Here is a 21417-nt window from a genome sequence, read left to right on the forward strand (position 1 = left end):
TGTTCTGTGTTGTTCTTCTACCTAAACTATAGCTAATTTTAGTCTGTCTATATTCAGAGATGTTTTTTAAACTTAGTCACTTTCTTGTAGTTGAAAGAGGATGTTAGTGATTAAGTGTAAAATAATAATAAAATACCAATTTCCACATATTTATATGCTGAACCTTCACTGAGTTTAACTGCTATTGTAACAGTCTTCTGGCCAACCTCTTTCTTACCTACCTTGCTGAATGTCATTCCTTAATCTTTTCTTGTAGTTTGTCCCATTGATAATGCAAACTACTTTTGGTGCCCACAATAGTGCATGGTCTTTGTAAAAAGATATTTTAAATGTGTAATATTTTTACGTGACATATGAAAAAATACAAACATATTTCACATCCCAATTTGTATCTTCTCAGACTGTATGGGGATGAATCTGAACTGCATTTCTGGACTATTGCTGCCCACTATTTGCACACTTTATCCCAGGAAAAGCCTGCAAAACCGACAGACACAGCTATCCTTCAAGAACAGTTGGTTAATCCATTGGATATATGCTATGATATACTGTGTGAAAATTATTACTTCCAGGTATTTCAAGGAGTTAAAAAATATATTTAATAAGAATGTTATTAGAACATTAAAAGCTCAGCATTGTAAACTTATTATCTTAGAGCTTTTTCACGGCACATATGTCACTTTTACTAGTAACATACAACTCTGGATTAAATAACTCCCTATTATTTAAACATAGGGAGATTTTTGGAACTCCCAAAATACTTCCATACTTTTTAAAATTCTTATTTTTATTTCTTATGGTAGTCTTATGTTTACAATATTTTTCCTTCTTCATGCAGAAATTCCAACTTGAAAGGGTAAATCTCCAGGAGGTGAAGAGATCGACGTATGATCACACCAGGAAATGTGCTGATCAGCTTCTTCTCTTGGGCCAGGTTTGTGGGTAATATTTTAATTTTTTGTTCTTCCTTCTGCATTTTTGTACTTACCCTATTCAGTTAAAGGTCTGTCTAACTCGTATGTGCTGTTTCATACTTTTAGTCACCCAGTGGATAGTAATAATAACATATTTATTATGTTATTACACTGCAGACTCAGCGTAATGACATGGAATACTAATGTTTGGTATTATCTGCTTCAGAATGTATGATTTTTCTGTGAACCCTATAAAAATCTTTCTTTCTATATGGTGACTAGAAAAGAAAAAATACATTTTGAGTTTCCCAGAAATAACGTAAAAACATCTTTGGGATAACTCAGTCTGCACTTAGTACTCTTGTTTTAGGCAGCAAAGGACATGTCTAAGCTTTTGGTAGATCTGTACTGAGCAGTGAAACACTGTACAGAGCTGCTCACTAACACCTTGGTAAGAATATTGTTGCATTTGTACAGTACATATTATGAACTCTTCACTACCAATGCAGTTGTGCTACATCTGTTTCCAAAAATAGCTTTGGTGATACTAGCTCGAACTTAAATTATTTCTATACCACTGTGCATTTGAGCATGTCGACAAATGTTACCAGTAAAAAATGCCAGAAATATTTAATCTGTAGACAGTCTGTTTAAAATGCCAGTTTATAGAAGTTTAAAAATACCAGTTTATTGAATCACTGTATTTTAATATGTATTTAATGTGGCTTTTCATTATTTCTGTGATTATCTAAGCCATCAGTTGACTGACCTCACCAAATTGGCCTCTCTGAAAGTTAGGCATCTCATTTTAATAACAGGCAGAGATGACATGCCTGCAGTAATTCATTTTATTTGGAGACCAGTGTCTGCAGCCAGTGTAATGAGCCCCACTGTTTAGGTGCTCAGCTGTAGCTAACATTTTAAATGGATGAATTCTACCTTTGCTTTAAAATATCAGGTATTTAATCAGTCCTTGAGATCCTGGCCAGTTTCTGCATCTTTACAATTTTATTTCTTCTCTGCTTACTTTAAATGCTTCTCTTCCTTCTATAACTCTGCAAAAGATTATGTAAACAAGGAAATAAATGTTCTGAATTAAACTTTTCTTTGGCTTCTTCAGGAAATTTTAGGCTGTGATTGAACATTATATTCATGATGGATGCTTAAATGCTATCCTTACTAAGGATACTTTACTGAAATAAGACCTTAGTTATTACTATGCTGGTAGATATTTTTGTATTCTGTTTTAGAATAGCTTTCACTGTTATTTGTTCCATGTCTTAAAAAGGGTATAAAATGTAAAGACTTTTATTTAAAAGTGAGTATGTTATGGTCAAATTTTATGTGGTGGTTTTTTTTTTCTCTTGCCAGACTGACAGAGCAGTACAACTATTGTTAGAAACAAGTTCAGAGAATGCACATTATTACTGCGATTCACTCAAAGCTTGCTTGGTCACAACTGTCACCTCATCAGGTCCATCTCAAAGTACCATTAAACTGGTAGCAACCAACATGATAGCCAATGGAAAGCTCGCAGGTAAAATGTGACTTTAATTTTACGTTTGCTTATAAACTAGTAATTCTGATTTTACTAGGGCAGCTGATAGAGATGGGAGAGCAGAAAATTGTAGTAGATCTTATATGTTGCATATGTTATGGTACGCGCTATCTACAGTAGTTAAAACAAAAATGATCAGTAACTCCGTTACAAAGCTCAACTTGTTTTGATTCATTTTCATTGGAAAACATATTTCTGGAGTAATTCTCTTAGCAGTGGTTTGCCCTAAAAGAGGCCAAGCATGTAAAGCTACATCTTTTCCACTTTCCTAATTAAAGAATTAATTTTAAAATGGTTTCTTATTACTGAAATGGAAATACAGACTTAGTTTCCTTTCCAGTTCAGAACTTGTTTCAAAAAGTGTGTTTTCTTACATGCACAGGTTAATTTTGCTTAATGCAAAAGATGTTCACAATATGGTGATTGACTGAAATACTCAAAGACATGCAGAGAAAGTACAGATGTCTGTACTTGCCTCGAAAAAATACTTTCCACTCTGTGGACAATTAACACTTCGCTGTTACTAATTACACTATGGACAACATTAAAATAAAGGATTATTCATTAAATCTGCTTATTTGGCTTACAAAGTTCAGTATGTCTTTATGATGAGAAGTCCAGTGAGCTCCTTGTCATATGTATTTAGGACAAAGATAAATGAGAGCTTTGTGAGGTCCTTCTGAGCTCTGTAGCCCAGGAAAACGAGATGATAACTGACACCCAGGTTACATGGAGAGTGAGGTGGTAGAAATTACGGTTTTTCAACATCTTCGTATGCGAAGAAGGATATAAGAGAGATCATTTTTCTGGGGATGAATGATCCGCTCACACTCTACATAGCAACTCTTTTTTCCCTTAACTTACTAGGTAGTGTGCTTTTTATTTTCCAGAGGGTGTACAGTTACTGTGTCTGATCGATAAGGCTGCTGATGCCTGTCGCTACTTGCAAACTTACGGTGAATGGAATCGTGCAGCATGGCTTGCAAAGGTAGGTAATTTCTCATTTTTCAGTTTGGTAACGTAAATGACCTACTTAGTATATGTAGGTATGAAGGCTGATGAGGGTGTTAAAGTTCTCCAAAGTTAAAAAAACTGAAACATCAATTTGAAATATCATCATCAGTTCTTTCCATGTGTTAAGCTATAACAAGCCAGTTCGTTCAGTCAGTGTTGACAGGTTCATCTTCAGCCTTTTGACTACAAAGGTCTGCCCCGGTCGTCCAAATGACAGGATTGGGGCCTAAAAATGGTTAGAGTACTCAATTTTCTAATTTTTGAGCAGTGATTTGTGAAGTTACATGTAGCTGCAGCAGTACAGAGTTCATAATAAACTATAAAAAAACACTCCTGGAAGTGGATAAGTAATTAGGCAATTAAGTGACTTTGAGCTGCGCTCCATGTAGCTTGTGTGCTGATTTTAAAGTTAGCACCAACCACATAAATTTGCACCGACTTCTGTTTTGGTACACAGACTTTATTACGGTAAAAGTAACTAGAAACAGCATTAATTCTCCGTATTATAATGGACAGGAGTCAGTAAGGATAATCTTTCAGTGTCACCAAATAAAGTTTCTGTTATGTTTCCTGCAGAAAGTATGGAAAAAAGTCATACTCAGATTTTCTAAATGGATGAAACACACTCTTAAGGACAAAACATCTCTATTTTTCATAAGTTTTCAGCAAAGGATAAAGATTTTGAACTTCTTGATACTTGAGGTTTTACTAAAGCCTTCTTGGGGTAAATGTAATGTTAATCACATGTACGTGTGGAGTGACCACAGCGGAGTTTTTTTATATCTATGTAATTCTTCTTTTTCTTTATATTGTATTCGTTCAAGGTGTACTTTTTATAATAAAATTGGTAATTTCAGATGCTCTTACTTCTGCCCAAAGTTTCTCATCAAAAAAAATGAAGTAGACGCAGAATGCTCTCTTTAGCTAGCAGCTGAGAATTCATAACTGGCTTTCCCATCTCTTCAAGGTTCGTTTGAACTCAGAGGAGTGTGCTGATGTGTTAAAGCGTTGGGTAGATCACCTTTGCTCTCCACAAGTCAACCAGAAGTCCAAAGCCATTCTTGTTCTCTTGTCACTTGGATGCTTTACAAAAGTTGCAGAGATGTTGCACAGGTAAAGCTGAAACAGCACAATTTGTATTTTGTCTTGTCCAAAATTGTTATTTGAGACTCAGAAGTCAAGGAGGAGGGAGGAGGTCTGCAGTTTGATTTCTGACAGTTGTTTCTATTAGCATGTTTTTCTTTAAATAACTTTAATCCCAGCAGTGCGTCATTTCTGTGTGCTGGAACTTATGTTTTTGTTGCAATTTCAGGAAATATACTGGCACTTAAATTTACTGCAGGCTTTAAGATTGCTAGCACCCATTGACCAAGCGGTAACAATCTATAGTAGCTATGATTATTTCTGACTAAGTTGAGCCTTGATCTTTCAAAAATTTTCATCAAATGTCAGTTCTTTGAGTGCAAGGAGGGATGTTAGAAGCTTGGGGACAGGGCAGTGCCAGACTAGCGGGTGCAAGAGGAGCACGAGGCAGTATGTGGGAAGAGTATGACCTGTTCCTACCTACTGCCTGGGAGCAGGGTAGCAACATTCTCTGCCATGAGGAAAGCACTTGGCGCTGTCATGATGTCGTGAAGGCTCAAGGCCTATGAAGCATGAAGGCGCAGAGAGTAAGGTAGAGCAGAGCAGTGTGTGATGTGAGAGTGCGAATATGTGCCGTAGTGGCAGCTAAATGATCATACCGTTTAACCTTGGCCATGTTTGGAACCCTTGTTCAGCCCTCAGTGCAGAAGAGATTTGCCACTCCAGACCTAGGTACAAAATTTTAGAAAGCCTGTGTGCAAGTGTTTTGATGCAATGTCCTGGAATACTTTTCTGTTTTCCTGTCCTAACAAATTACTCTCTTTTTTTTTCCATTTAACAGTATGAGGTACTTCGATAGAGCGGCTTTATTTGTTGAAGCTTGTCTGAAGTATGGGGTGTTTGAAGTTAACGATGATACAAATATCCTTTTTCTGAAATCCTGTTTTCGCATCTGTGTACTCGTACACAGTGAGTATGTGTGAACCAATGTTAGATGAACTAGTCTGCACAGGAACAGGAGTTCCTATATTTATTTTCCAGGTTGTGTAGTTTGAAGGAAGTATGAGGAAACAAAAGAAAAAGAGTAATTTGCATAAATCCATAACCTTACCTCCTCCTGATGCTTTGTGAGGCCGGTAGAACTGGAAAACAAACTAAAAGTGAAAAAAAATAAACATAGGAGGGAAAAGAACAGATGATAAAAATGTTCTTTGCAGAACTTGGAAATTATTACTGCAAGCTGTGTAGTGAGATCAGTGGTTCAGTTATCTTTTAAACACTGGATCTCAGGGAAAAAAAATCGTGCATTGAACCCCTCTACACAGCAGCACACTGTTTTAGTGATTGAAGTCCTTTATGAAGGAGTCAGTTTTGAGACAGTGAAAACAAAGAAAATTAAAGGTCAAGATCAGATGAGCTGAAAATGTAATAAGTATTCTAAAAGTACAGTCTGCACATCTAAGCTGGTGTTCTGGAAACTCTGAACAGTTGCTCTAACTTTGGTATTATATGTAATAAATAATAGTGCATATGTAAATAATACCTGATTGTGTTTTATGGAGTCATCACTGATGTCAGCTTGTAAATAAAAAAAGCCACTAATAAGTCATGTAGATAACTCCAGAGCTAATTAATGAACAAATCTTGTAGTATGACCTTACAGTTTCTTAATTTCTTTTGCAAGTTATGACATGGTATTGTGGTAGGTACTTACGCATGTGTAAAATGTATCTGTTTTAGTTTATAGCACTCTGCATTTTGCCTGATAAATGCTTATGTGCATTCAATAGTAGAATTTAAAGCAACTTTTTTCTCTTTATTTGTGCTGAAAAATACTGGATTAGCACAATTGGCAGCAGTGTTCAGCATTTTTAGCTTGGGAGAGCTAAAGAGTGAGGAGAAAGAAAAAAGATTCTGAGTTTTTTCATTTTGCTATTCATTTGTGTTTTCCTTAATGCTTCATTTACATAAATTGATCCATGCTGTATATGCAGATTATGCCAGAAGCTTGAAGCTCCTGGGCTTTAAACAGGGGGCTATTCTCTTTGCCTCAAAAGCAGGAGAAACTGGTAAAGAGTTACTGATGGAGCTCAAACAGCCTAACGAGGTAGTGACACAAGAGTAAGAACTTTGTTTCTGAGATTTGAGTTGTCTGTCAGACTGAGATTCCACTGCGTGAAAAACATTTTTCTTTTGAATCACTGTAATAGCTGATATATGTGATTTGAGCAAATATTGTTAAATGCGTGTGGAGGCAAGATTAAGAACTGTTTCATGTTTATTTTTATGTTAAAATTGTCTTCACTTTCACAAGAGGGGGAAGAAGCCTATGATAAAATTACACAAGAATATTTCCAGCTACTTCGACTGTAGCAGAAATCAAATTTAAAAATGTGCTGAAAGAGTTCTATACCTGTGTAAAAGTTTACTCCATTTACTTCAAAAACTCAAATCTATACCTGTGTAAAAGTTTACTCCATTTACTTCAAAAACTCAAATCTTTATGTTTGTATTTATATGTATAAATGACTCAATCTGTACTATAAAAATATAAGTATATTGAAAGAATAAATATAGATCACAAAACACACGATTCTTTCCTGGAACATCGTGTTTTCTGAATCGAATTTTTCTGTTTAAAATTACTGTTATTTTAAATCAGTTCACTGTATTGTCATTTTCATAAGTGTCTGGAATGGAATCTTTAACAGGCTTACTTATGAAAGTCTCCTAACATTCCAAAAATCCATGAAACATTGTTTTTTTCAATTAAGGTATTGTTATATTCCATATTATTCTTAAGTGTGCACTCCCTGCACACCTTAGGGACTAAATTTTGCCTTGTGTTGTCTGGTTCATGGGATCAAAGGATGGGAGAAGCTCCTACCTCAAAAGCAGCAAGGTAGGCTCCTGCAGAATATTCAGGGGACTGCTAACGCTGTCTCCATAGTTGTTTTGTTTGTTATTTGAATATATGAGTAACAATAGGTAGAAAAAGCATTGTGCAAAGCCAAAATGTTGCCTTTTTAATTAGATACTTTTTATGCTAACACATCTTATGGTCCAGATACTTAAGGATGACACCGATAACATCTTTTCTCATTTTTGTGCCAGTATTTCAGTATTTAAGTACGTGTTTTCATTATTGTTTCTTATGTCAGATATATCTTTTCTATTTATTACTGATTGACTGAGAAATTTTACAGCTGAGGAGTGGATGCTGATGTTAAATTGCCCCTGCAAACTGAAGACTCTGGCATGTGAAAATTAGTCTTGGCTAAAAAATAAAATTACTCTTTTTACCAAGTTGTTGGAGCTACTGAAGTTTAGTATGCAGTAGTGAAAAGGATCATATTGTGTAAAAGGTCTCTCATTTGAATGTGATTCTTGGCTTGTCTCCTTAAAGTAATGGTGCATTGGATTCTCCTTATGTTCGAATATTTGTGGATACGTATTCTATATTCCTTCCTAGAGGAGCACCAGCTTCAGGACTTCTCTTTAACTCCATAAACCTTGTAATTCAAATCCAAAAATAGCATTTCTGATAAAATTTGAAAGGTTAGCCTTTTCAATAATGATGTTTTTTATACAAATTGAAAATGAGAGTTTCGTTGCTCTAAATAGAAAAGTGAATGTTTTAACTTCAATGTATCTTACCTTTTCTCGCTACATCTTATATACACCATAAAATACTTTCTGTTCAATGTATTACAAACAATGCTTATATCGTTACTTTAGCGTGGGAAAGTAAGTATACAATGAAATTTGCCTTAAGCTTTAACTGGCGAGCAACAGAGTTGAGCAAAATTAACTGTCGTTAACAATGGCCTAATTCTGGCTCACATTGAGTACTACAACACTCCTCAATTTCTACTCTTGTTTTTGGTAGCAGTACTCATAGACAAGGTTACTACAGAGTTAACGTAAGCACACACAAACTTGTTCTTTGACAGATCACGTAGAATTATTTGTCAGTGGGTCTCTGGAAAAAAAATCTGCTTTAATGCACACTTGGATTTATAAATCTAATGTTTTTCAAAGAAACACATTGCAAAGGCCTTTTAATACTGAATGTTTCTATATACTTTTAAGTGTGAAGGTTGCAGAATACTGTGTGGCATTCCCTGTTGAAACGGTTATGATGAAAATAGAGTGTAAAAGCGATTGAAAAGTTTATTTAGATAATAATGCAGTCTCACTACAATAATAAAAAGAAACTTTTAAAAGCTCTGTGTGTCTTTATTTAATACAAAAATGTCATCTGATGCACTGGGGTTGAATGCTGGTTTTGTGATTGCTGTCATTTTTCCTTCTGGACCAGCACAATGCTCGGGGCTGGTTTTAGTAGAGGGAGTGATTATCCTTTGTACATATTAGTCATGTTTCCCATGTTAGTACTAATGAAATGTTGGGTTTGAGTAGTATTAAGTCCTAACCTTTACTAGAAAGCATAAAATTTGTATAGGTTATTAGGTCAGGACATGGCCTGCGCTTTCTGATTTTTAAAAGCACGGAAATAAGTGAGGAAAGAAAAACACATCCTTTCTGTTTTCATGCTACCCGCAGACAATAATACAAGACTTTTCCTTGCTTCTCAGCTGATGCCAGCGAGCATTGCACAGCTTGGTGTTGTCTGGGAGGCAGGTACGCTTACATCAATGCAGGTAATCAACTTCTCAAAAATATGAAATGCATTCAGCGATGCTCTTGGCTCTTACGATGCTTTTGCAACTTTGGCTTAGAAGTTGTTTGAAAAGATACGCAGATTATATCGGACGTGTAATTGGCTTGTACGGAAAGATGCGAGAAGCTTCTCACTTGTGTGTTTGAAGGACAAGCCTGAGAGTTTGGAACATACAAAGAAAGTGAACTGAATGAATTTTAAAAAGTTTCCAATAAATATGATTTTAACTCCTTTAAATCCTTTTGAGAATTCCTTCCTCAAAACACTGTGAATAGTTCAAATAGCTGCTGAAGTTTGTAATCTGTATTTGCCAGGTTTTGTATTTTGAAGCTTCTGTCGGCAGCGAGGTATGTAACGCAGCCATAATTCAGGAACCTGTGTTTGACCATTCTTGGCAATGAAGAAGCGGTAGAGGAATTGGGTTTGCAAGCCAACATATGGAGATTCTTTATTCATCTGTCTTTGAACATGAGTCATATTAATTAAGTGTGATGTTTGATTATTGGAGCAGATTATTCCGTATTTTAAGGTTCATTTGCAAGAGGCCAGGACCTGTGTCCATAAACAAGGAGTTTGTTGGACGTTTGGGTTGTCTAGATGGAGAACATCTTACCGCATAACTAGTGATGATTACCCCTTTCATTGTATGATATGAATCATTTTGGACTTGTATGACCAACAAAAAACCATGCATACGATTGAGTCTCGGGATGCATAAGTTGTCTTCATTTCAGTGGAGCATTCTGAAATTTCTACATCTGCTGTGTGAAGCTCATTCAGTCCTGCAGACAGCTTCTTTCTAGATCTGTGTGCTCACATTCAACTAGTGGTTTTACAACCTGAGAGAAGCTTATGGTAAATATTATCATAGGATTTTTGTGGTGGTACTTAATTATAGAAAAGGGGTTATTTTTGTTCAATTCCTGATGTGATTCTTAAAGTAAGTCCAAATTATTCCAGTTTTATCATAATGGTTGTACTTGATCTAGCTATAAATAAAAAGTCTAGAAAATAGTCTAGCAGCTTAGTTTCAGTATAAGCAAGCCCTAATTAGAGTTCAGAGCATGGTGTGCCTCACAATAAAGGCAGTCTCTGTAAATTAATCATATTGATTAACAGTGTCTAAAATTACCTAACTTGGATCAGTTTCTGAAGTACTTCTCCAAAAATTTAGTTATATATTTTGTGTGTGTGTATATGTGCACACACACACAGATACACATATATTTGATTCAGGGGGAATAATTATGGAAAATTACAAAATAAATTATTTTATTGCAGTGTAAAAAATGATTAGTACTATATTGCAAATTATTTATAATTTACTTTCATTAAAATGCAAACGGTCTGCCAATTTAGAGACTTTGCAGCCAGATAGAGGCATATATTATACATCAAGGAAACCCGGTCCAGAATGTTGATGTGTTCAGTGTCTGACTAAATAATCTAAGAGATGATGTTTTGCAGAAGTTGACCCTAGAGACAGAAAACAAGGACGATCACAGATTCTTTAATGGGAAATGGGTTTGGTTTGGGTGACCACTAGCTGCCCAAAATTGTATTCTAAAAGCTCAACTAAAAATTTAATTGATGGTGAACAATAAAATAGGAACAGCTTGGCAAAGAGTAAGGGCTTTTTTTTTTTTTAATAATTAGTTTATTTATTACTTTCTCAGAAGAATTCAGCACAACTTTGGTATTAATGTGAACATGGTAAAAGAATTCATTCATGAGTTCAGGGTAAGAATTTTGTACGCATCGATTTAAGTAGTGGCATAAAATTCTTTAATGCGATTGATACTGACCCATTAGTATTTTTGAATTGGGGCTTCTTGACAGTAAGTTGTTCGGTTTCTACTTAAACACTGAAGATACAAGCCACAGCTGTGATAGTTTCTCAGTATCTCGTCTGGTTTTGCTGGAAGGCAGCAATGTTAAGCAGAATTAAAAAGGAAAGAGACAAGATTAGAAAGTGTTGGCATGTAACGTAGTTTCCTTAAGATGGCATGTCTTACTGTTTCATCATTCCACTGTATAAGGACTAGTGAAAACTGGTGCTGAAAATTCCTGTATTAAGTCAGAAAAATCAGAGAGGAGGAAAACAGACAGGCTTGAATTGGTTGTGCTTAGGCCTTATTGAAATTTTTCACACATTGAGCTGTATTCATAAGTGAGAGAATATCGCAGCAATTACCTTGCAGAGACAATGTTGTAGAAAGAACAGTCTCTGCCTCCTTGTCCAATAAAGGCAGGTGGTGACAGATATCAAAGCTCAGCATAAGTTTCCAAGAAGAATGAGAAAAAGTAACAGAAATTGGAAAGGGAGGAGAACTTGACAATTCTGAAATTGAACTGGAGAGGAAAAGTCTTTGCAAGTCCTTCTTCTATTGTCTGGGGGAAAGAGTGTTTTAAAAGGCTTTTGTTCAAACGCAGGAATGGGAGAATGGCAGAACAAAATCAGGGGATGGACGTTGATGGATGTATTTGCAGATACTCAAGGCATAAACGTTTTGCTTAAAAGTGACAGATTTAATACAGCATTATTCATAAAGAGATTCAGCAGAACTGTGTGCTGACCTCTCCAAAGGCTGTAGTACTAAAAAATGAAATAGCAAATATGTTCATTTCCCAAAAAGAAGCCACAAAAATACTTACAGAGTCTTTTCCAACTTCATCCCTACTTGCATGAGTTGCTGGCATGACGTATGTCGCTTTGTGTAGGTGGGATCTCATAGAAATAGGAAGTTAACCCATGGGCAAAATGTCTTTTGTCCATATCTGTTGATTCAAAGGGAGAAGAGGGACCTTAATAAGATCTGAAATTAATTAAGACTGGTGGATTTGGACACACTGAAGTTATTTTCCATGGAACCCATGTACAAACTGTCTTTGCAGATCTGAAAGCTAGCTCCCCTCAAGGATGGGCAGATGTTGGCAATACATACAGTTCCACTTTGCTGTCCATGTGCCCAGTATTGTATTTTTCTCCTTCGATTAAAAGATAAGGTCTACCTCTTTAAAAATGACTTGCTTCTGACAAGTATTTATTATGTGTAGTGAATTAAGGGATCCTACACAAGTACATGCTGACAATTTAAATGGAAGACACTAATTTACTTCCTGCCAATTTTAACAGTAACAAACAATGAAGAGAAACTGGAGTTGCATAGATATGGTCTGTTTTAAAGAATCAACTACCAGAAGGCTTCCAACCTCCTGTAATAGAGAATGTCGACCTTCGCAGAGCTCTCTGTTACTTTGCTGTCTCCTCAGTCCATCTGAACAAAGTAAGTTGTAATGAGTTGGGGACAGAATGACCAGACAACTAAAATGTGAAATACTGAAAAGGGTAAAATGTAACATATTGGCGTAGGTTGTAGGTACACCTTATGAGGGATTACAACTGGTACCTCATCCGTCTGATTCCATCTGCTCCAGCAGCATAACAATAGAAAACATGTAAATATATCTGAATTAGAGCATCTGGATTTTTTTCTTTTTAATTCTTTGAATATTCTAAATTTATTTGTGTTTAACTTGCTATTAATCTGTTTTGTTTGTGTTAGATGGCTTTCCAGCTTGGACACAATAATTCTGGAAGAAAAGGAAAAACATGTTTACCCAGAGAAGGGAACCAACTAACATATTGGACTTGATGATCTTAAAGGTCTTTTCCAACCTAAACGATTCTGTGATTCTATATCCAAATGCAATTACAGAAGGTAAGTGGTGCCCCCCTATGCCTGCTGGAGGAAGGGAAGTTGGAGTTTGATTTCAGGCTTGAAAACTTGAGATAATCAGTTACATGACACTAGGTTTATTTCCACGGTATTCATTGAAATTGTAATGCATCTTCACTTCCCCCTTCGCTTTCTTATTTTCTCCTCCTTACCTATTAATGCAGCAGCAGAAGGCGGAATTGTGGATGATAGGAGTGGATTGCAATCACCCGCGTTATGGAAGGGCTCATAAGCGGGGCAGCGGATGCTAGAGGTAAAGCGAGGGTTGTCTGTTAGACTCCAAACTCAGCAGGTGGTAAAGGCATGAACATTTACATACTTCTTCAGAGTGGCTTTATTGGCCCAATTTAATGGTTTTCTTTCTGGGGTTCAGGTCCGTAAGTTGAAAATACTTTTTTTTCCATGTCATTGTCGCCAGTACGTCATTTAGCAAATACTGACTGTAGCTCAGTGCGGTTTCTGCTGACAAACCTCATTTCAGTGACTGCTTTCCAGAGGGTTATTGAGTGATAGTGTTACATATTGCTCAAACCAGATGCCAACAGGTGCTTTAAAAAAAAGGCAGTGCTTTGTCATTACTTCTCACCTTACAGTAGCAGGAGATAACAGAGTTGTATTAGACTTGTCTGGCTCCTGTTTCACCTGCTGTAACTAATAAAAAGCTATAGGCAACGTATTTCAGTTGCAAAAAGAAGGTCGTCTTTGTGCTTTTTTTGTGAGTGGTCATTTTTTTCAAGCACTTGTTTCATAGTTCTGGCCTTAGTGAGTCAATCTTTCATTGCTGTGAGGCCTGCTTTTTCAATCCAACCGTAGATTCATGAATAATATTATTTTGATGTCCCTTCGAAAACATTTTTTCCAGTGTTTGTGAATGAAATTTTACAGTAGCCTGAAACCAGCAGTCACAGATCTTGACTCAAATAATGTGTGCAGTGTATGTCTTCACAGATCACTGTTCCTTGGTAGTATAATGCATAATATTCATAATCCCCTCTTGGTGAAGCTGCTAGCCTATTCACAGGGATGCTCTCTCGTCACTGATGATTGCAGGGTCTAGAGGCTCACTGACATGAAGGCAAAGGTGACCATGTTTCTACACACCTGTGTCTTTTGAGTATCTTTTTCAGTTGTTGTCTTCCAGGTTGTTCCAGTATGCTGGGCTATTAAGACTTTTGGATTCTCCTCTTCATTCTGGCGTGGCATCCCAAATTTCAGCCTGTAGTGAAGGTGTGAGTTGTCCCTCCAGCACATCAGCTGGATCTCAGAGAATCTGTATACACGGTCGCTACATCATCTGGGAGTTGGAGCAAGCTTTCAAACATATTTTCACTGCAAAGTGCAGTACAACACATGCAGGTTTGGAGGCATAATACTTAAATACAAATAAAATATTAACTCATTTCAGCACATTTCCAAATACTCAGGGTATTCTACTGCTGAGACAGGTTATTTTTTATTTTTAATATGCCAGATAACAGTGATTGTCAAGTACCTGTGGTCTCTCCTTCTAAGTTTCTAAATCTGCCACTTATTTAGACACATCTCATTTTACCCTTTTTGGTTTCTGTCTCTAGTAATGCTTTATATAAGCAGGAAATTAATCTGGTGTTTTATATTACTTGCAGGACTAGTGTCTAGTCTTTATATCCAAGCTATGTCAGAAAGTTTTGTTGATGGTTTCCATATAACGCATCTTCTCCAGGCTCTGTATCTCTTGTCTGGCTTTACTGTGTAATTCTTTTCTTTTGCTTCAGCCCCAGTATTATCTTGTGTTATGGAAAACTAGTAAGATTGCTGCTGCGGGTGTCATTTTCCAAGACCACAGCTTTGATCGCATCACTGTGCTCTTGTGCTGCTTATTCACCATGTCAAAAAGTTGGTCTTATCTTCCAGTCTCAGTTCCCAGGATTCTACCTCTGAACACTTGTTTGATTTTTGTGGTTTTTTATGTTGTTTTCTTATGTTCAGGAGAAAGTATTTTTTTCTCTTTTTTCCCCCTTTTTTTACAAAGGAGTTGTTTTTCAGATGAAGAGCAAAGTACAAAGTCAGGGACAGGTGAATGGCAGCAAGACGACCTTGGGAACAGGCTGTTCTGTCTTAGCTCTGCCTCTGTGCTACCCTCCCATTTTTGCTTTCTTTCCTATTACTAAGCCAGATACAGAAGCACAGAAATGGCAGCAGTAAATGAAACAAAGCAACCACCTCCTAAGCCAAGTTGGAGCCATGGCACGGTGCTATGACAATAAAAGCTCCAGTCCTGTGCTGGGGAAATGAAGGGGAAGAGAAGGAGGAGATGCAAACCTGGCTCTGCCCAGGACCACCACTAGCTGCTTTGTCTCTCTCCCCGCCTCGACATGCTCTGTTTCTGCTGAGGAAGCTGCTCTGCAGCTAGCACAGTGTTTAATTTTGTACATACATGAGGGGGTGGTTCAGGACTCTAACCTCCAGCTATAAAATACAAGACTTCTTCAAGCACATTGACTTACTCCTTCAGTCAAGTTCCACGCTGTCCATGGCACTGTAGATCTGCAAGTTTTCATAAAACTCATAATCTGGGCTAAAAGAAACTTGTTACCCTTTTTTTGTTAGAAGAGGTTTTATGCAATCTTCTTCATCAAATTTCTTCTCCTGTGGCTCCTAGATGAACTTTTTCCTTGTGTACTACGTGGTGCTTTGATAACCAGCCACCTTTCTGTTGCAGAAGAAAATGGCCCTGGGAATGAGAGGACACGTATTAAAGCAATGGAGCTAACATCTGAAGAACAACTAGGGATGGAAAGTACGGTTTATTAAATAATAAGTTATTTGTCTGCTTTAACAGAATTCCATTTGCCTGAGAAAACACTTGTGAGGAAGCTGTTTCAAATTCACTTCTGGGTGATAAGGGCATCCTGGGCACTGGTTCGCAGCTATGAATACAGCAGCTTTACGCTCCCTTTGGCACAGGATTTCCATTCCTTGCCCTGCCAGAGGAAGTAGCTTTGAAACCAGAGAATTATGCATGTCGAGAGTCATATGAACACAAGTTCATATTTTAAGAATAATCTGATCTTTCCCCATAATCAGAAGCACCCTTACAACTTCTGAATTGTTTTTGGCCTTTGCTGACTGAAAACAAAATCAGACAGACTTTTCTTGGCCTCTCAGGACAACAAGGCAGGGGTTTTCTAATTAAAGAAGTCAGTGGCTTTTGACACTTCTCTTGCTACGTATCCGTTGCTCTGCTCCCTAGTTTGGGACCGAAGACAAAGAGGGCTGAGCTGTGAGCTGTGCTGTTAGCACACGCTTTTTGGCTGGAGAGAGGAGACTTGGCAGAACCGCCTTGGCTGGAAGGGTTTCAACCTAAAGCCAGAGCCACGTGCTGAATAAAGGTTTCTCTGAGGATCTACATCTCCTCTGAGCCAAGAACACCCTGTCATTACTCTGCAGTTTCTCCTGAACAAGTTGAGATAAGCCAGTGCTCTTGAATATACATAGTATTAATTAGTCTCTTTCTCTTGACTGATAGGAGAATTCCCCCAAACGCCTTTTCTATGTTCTCTTCTTAATTCTTTGAATAATCTGGCTTATCTTTACAGCACTTTGGCTATATCCAATGTCTTTTTCAGGAATAAAGGAGTGTGCACTGTCCCTCCTCTCAGCTAGGACCCACGTAGTCGCACAAGCACGGGGCTACGTCAGTCCCTGCTGAGCTGGATCGGTAAATGATGTCCTCGCGTGCCCGTGTTCACTTCCCTCACACCCACGCTCCTCTCCGCATGTTCTCGCTCACGTTGCGCTGGTGCTGGTGTGGCAGAGTCACGAGAGAGGTCTGGAGGCTGAACTGGCTGGAAAATAATGGGGTTTGTTTGTTGTAAGGTCTTTGTGGGTTTTTCAGATGAACGTTTTGCTGGATCGGTTCCCTGGCCTGGTTCACCACATACTTATTAAGGCACAGGGAGGTGGATGCAGATGTGAGGGTCTGGAGTAGGGTAGTCTGGGTTCAGGTTGCCTGTGCAGACATGAAACCGAGCTCTTGATTTGAAACCTCTGGGGAGAGAGAAATATGTGAGGGTTTTATTTTTTATTTTTAATTACAAAATTTGACTTGCAACATGTGTATTTGAAGTTACCAACACAATCATTTGCATTGGAGGCGGCATACGTTGGATGTTCATAGTGTGTACCGTCAGTAGCTGGAAATCGTTAAAAGGAAAAAAAAACCCACAAACAAAAAAACAAGGTATGAAGTTGCAAATATGGGTCTCTTTTACCTTACCGTGTTCTTATTTCAGTAATTTCTTGCATCTGAAATTTTAACTGGCACCTACAGTAGTTGAAGTATTGTATCATGACTTTTCGTTTCTTGCATACAATCCCTCTCTAGCACAAGAACAACTGATTAATTTGGACTACTTGTTTGCTTGTTTTTTAATTCCTGACAACCCAAAAAATTTATTTCCATAATCTGAGAGGACTGTTTTGCGAATTATCAACATAGGTTTTTTGCTTTTTGTATGTTACACAACTAAATAGGAAGAATTGCCGCAGGCAAAATGCTGTACAAACCAGCTCATTCTTCCTGCCTTTGGGAAAAGAAGGCAGGCATAGCCATTTTTCCAAACGGGAACAAAATGGAGTATTTTCTTTCTCCCTTCCCTCTAGAAAACTATTTCTTGAATACTTATCAAGCCAAAGAGACTTTTCTTTCTGACTGTTTCTTCCAGCTCTACCCTGTGGTTTACCTCAGCATCTGCTTTCTTTTTCCACTCTGCAAAGTTAAGCCTGGTTTTGATTGAAAGCAAGCTGAAAGGCAGATTAATGCATTGCAAGAAAAAGCAGCCTTGCTAATATGAAAAGAGAGCAGGAAGGTGATTTGTCAGTGATCGCCTGGTCCTGGATGTGATATTTTCTGGTAGCAGCTTTTTCTCCCAGTAGGACTAAGCCAATGCGTAGGGGGTTTTATTATTATTTTACGCCACAACCATCTCATCAAAAAGCCAAGACACATTCTTTGAACTGAACTGAAATCATCTGTTTGTCCTTTCTGACTGCTTTGCAGGCAAATTCCTCAGCCACGAAATTATTTGCGAAGTACATTTTTCTCTTTCTTGTTCCACCACATTTTCATTTTTGATGAACTTTTAAAATGCTTGTGTTTCTGTGAAATTCCAGTGCTTTTTGACAATATCTTATGTGACTTCAGCTTTCAAACCTAAGAGGTATTGTGAAATCAGAGTCTTACAAATTATTAACCCAAGCAGATCCCATAGGCAATCTAGTTCTTCAGCTTTTATTCCTCAGCTTTTGTTCAAAGAAATGCTGAATGAGTTAAATAATGATAGAAAAGGTAGACAGAATCAAAAAAACCCCAAACCCACAGTACGTAGAGTGCAAGTCAGTGACTGATGAAATGCTGAGACTGGAGGGACAAATAAAGGAGAAGATCAGAATCTGCAGGAGAGGAGAGAGATGTACGCAGATTCTGTATGCAGAATAAGATGGACCTTTTTTCTACAAACTGAAGGAGCCACAGAACTCATTTTCTACCACCTGAAGGCAGCGTGAAGGCTGGGCTGCTTCATTTCTGAGCAGTGGCTGGAGGAGCTCCGAGGCAGTGGCCGTCGCTGGACCGATGGGAAGCACAGCACCGCGGAGCATCCCGCTCCCGAAGCACCGGACTGCCTTGGCAGGCCAGGGAACGGCACCGGTCTGTGCCTCCGCCTGACTCTGTGGCTACAGTAGAAAGTCAAAGCAGAAAAACAGCTACTCTGCTTCTCATGTGAGCAACAGAGCATTTACCTCCTTCTTAGACACACATAATAGATAAGTTTACCACTTTTGAAATTTTCTATTCTTTTGCTGGATATCTCCCTAAAAGAACCTTCAAATACACATCAATATCTCCACGTATTTATTCTTCTATTATTATTATTATTATTATTATTATTATTATTATTATTATTAAAGTCAAAGCAGAAAAACAGCTACTCTGCTTCTCATGTGAGCAACAGAGTGTTTACCTCCTTATACACACATAATAGATAAGTTTACCACTTTTGAAATTTTCTGTTCTTTTGCTGGATATCTCCCTAGCAGAGCCTTCAAATACACATCAATATCTCCATGTATTTTTATTATTATTATTATTATTATTATTTTATTTTGTCCCTTACGCCATTAAGTAAGCTGTCATGAGCACTTTCCCTTTTCAGCTTCAGTTTTCCCTAATGCTAAAACTCCTGCCCCATCCCCTCGGTGTTTAAACAAAGTCACCATTAACAGCATTAATAACATGTTAACTTCATCCAAATCCTGGAAGGCGAGTTTCCAGCTCCTGCAGGAGAGGGCAGCAGAGCTCAGCAAATGCAGAGGCTGGGGGGACAGTCACCAGCACGGTGCAATAACGTGAACCAAAGGGTTGGGGTTTTCCTTTCCTTGTATTCGGTTTTAAAGAGTGGCAGCTCCATGGCACCAGCCAAGCAGGAGCCATCTCGGTTGTGGATTTTAGTGTCATTTATAAATAGCTGCAGGCTGTTTGGAAAGGAAAGAAGGACATCGAGACTATCCAGTTTTCTTACAAGGCAAGAAGAAGTAGGAGGAAGGTTGTTATTGAACACGAGGCCACGCCTCGCTTGAAATCTGGTTTGATTTGGCAAATAAGAAATGCTTGAAAACGCATTAAGAAGTACGATTTAAACCATTATTTTGCATCTAATGCAGGAAGGGTAGGGTTTGTTTAAAACTTGGTGGCTGGTTGTGGTCAAGTCTAGTTCAGTTTATTTCTGTGTTGAAGGATTCCTCTTAATTATTCACAATAAAGGGGAGATTCGCTTTCTAGAAAACACAGGGAGCAGATCTGATGCACACAGAAATTGCAGCAAGTGTATCCTACATTCAAGTGACAAAAGTGAACTGTCTCTGCATTTACCTGGAGGATCAGTGGATGCTCGTGCCAGCAAGTCGCTGGCAACGTTCCTGCATACCAGCAGAGACCACAGTAGCTTATTTTGTGTGTGCGTGTGTGTGTAGGAAGAAGAAAGGAGCAGAGAAAATTTACGACGGGAAAAGTTCTCCCTGATGGTTTTCAAAGATATATACCTCAGCACTTGCTGTTATGGATGTTCCTGGTGAGCAGCGAATTGTTGCCTGTGAATTTTAGTAGGAATTTAGCATATTTCAGTACACTAAAAAGTACTGGGAGCACAACCGACCAGAGGCACCGGTGTGTTTTGGACAACAAACATACTGAAATACTCTTTTATTATTGTTATTAAAGCTTATTAACTCTTGCATCACACACTGCACACTCTTATTGGCTTCACGGCATCCCCTTTGAAGGGAAACCAAACTGAATGATTCCTCTTTCAACATGTAGACTTGTCATGGTGCTTAAAGCCCTGCATGAGATAATTCTGAGCCCAGAGCAGTTTGAGTTCAGCAGGAAGCAATCCCTGCATTTTCAGCTGGAAAACCAACACATAAATAGGTTTATTATCTGGTAGAAGCATCTAATATTCATGACTAGTGATAAGAGTCCGTAATGGTGCTGATTCTTGAGGCCCAGCTCCACAAAGGCTATGGTCTCATTCGAACGGTGTGCGTGTCCCCGAGGAGCTTTGGGTGGTGACAGGTACGGGGAGGTTTGCTCTTGTGCTTAGCACAAAGCATCTCACTCGCTAGATACAGTTCTTCAGCTAACATGGTGAAAAGTGGTAGGAAAACAAGTGCAGCGATGAATCTGATACTGAAAGGACTCTCACCTTTACCCTGACAGCATCTCTGAGGAGCTTGTGCCATCCTCCCACCCCTCCAGAACCCCTTCGTTTCCTTGCGGTTTCCGTATTGCAGGTTCATGAACTACACGGGTTGGGGAACCAGGACGGCGTATTTGTACCTTGCACGTCGTTCACACCATTCCCCAGAAAAGAGCATAACTTACCGGGAAGAAAACGCACCAAAAAGCCTGAAGACACATACTGTGAGATGCCTTTACGCAAGAAGGGTTTGTGACGAATGTGAAGGTAAGTATTGGCTAATGCTTTCTTTGAATACAGATGATTTATTTTATGAAGCCAGTAATTCTATTTTAAAGCACGGAGCTGCTCATGCTCACACCCTGAATCTAGGGATTTAAGAAATGATTATATATATACGGAGCTCGTAGTCCTTATTGAATTGGCCTCCTCCCAGCTTTTAAGTCACTCTGGGGTCCTGTTTAGTGTCTGCCCGAGGGAGCCGGGGATGGCAGTGTGTAAGAGCATCACTGGGCTGCGGGAGGCTGGTTTCTGCGGCTGTTGGCTGGAGCTGGCCCCACCGCAGCCTGGGGAGGGAGGAAAGGTGCCCCATTGCCCCACGGGTTTGGGGCTGCTTTCCCCAGGCTCTTGGGAGCTGGGCTGACTTTGGACTTGTTCGCCCAGGAGTTTTAGGAGGTAGTGAGATGCT

General features: G+C 38.4%; 1 protein-coding gene across 1 annotated transcript in view; it reads left to right on the forward strand.

Annotated features, from left to right (window-relative positions):
- Positions 1-7038, forward strand: part of WDR11 (WD repeat domain 11) — a 44133-nt gene extending 37095 nt beyond the window's left edge. Inside the window, exons 23-29 of the mRNA XM_059821106.1 lie at positions 401-572; positions 839-934; positions 2286-2451; positions 3363-3460; positions 4454-4599; positions 5411-5490; positions 6537-7038. Coding sequence (XP_059677089.1) covers positions 401-572; positions 839-934; positions 2286-2451; positions 3363-3460; positions 4454-4599; positions 5411-5490; positions 6537-6694 — 916 coding nt within the window. The 3' untranslated portion in view covers positions 6695-7038. The remainder of the gene's footprint in view (positions 1-400; positions 573-838; positions 935-2285; positions 2452-3362; positions 3461-4453; positions 4600-5410; positions 5491-6536) is intronic.
- The last annotated feature ends 14379 nt before the right edge of the window (positions 7039-21417 follow it).

Source organism: Gavia stellata, chromosome 9, assembly GCF_030936135.1.
Source record: "Gavia stellata isolate bGavSte3 chromosome 9, bGavSte3.hap2, whole genome shotgun sequence".
NCBI lineage: Eukaryota > Metazoa > Chordata > Aves > Gaviiformes > Gaviidae > Gavia > Gavia stellata.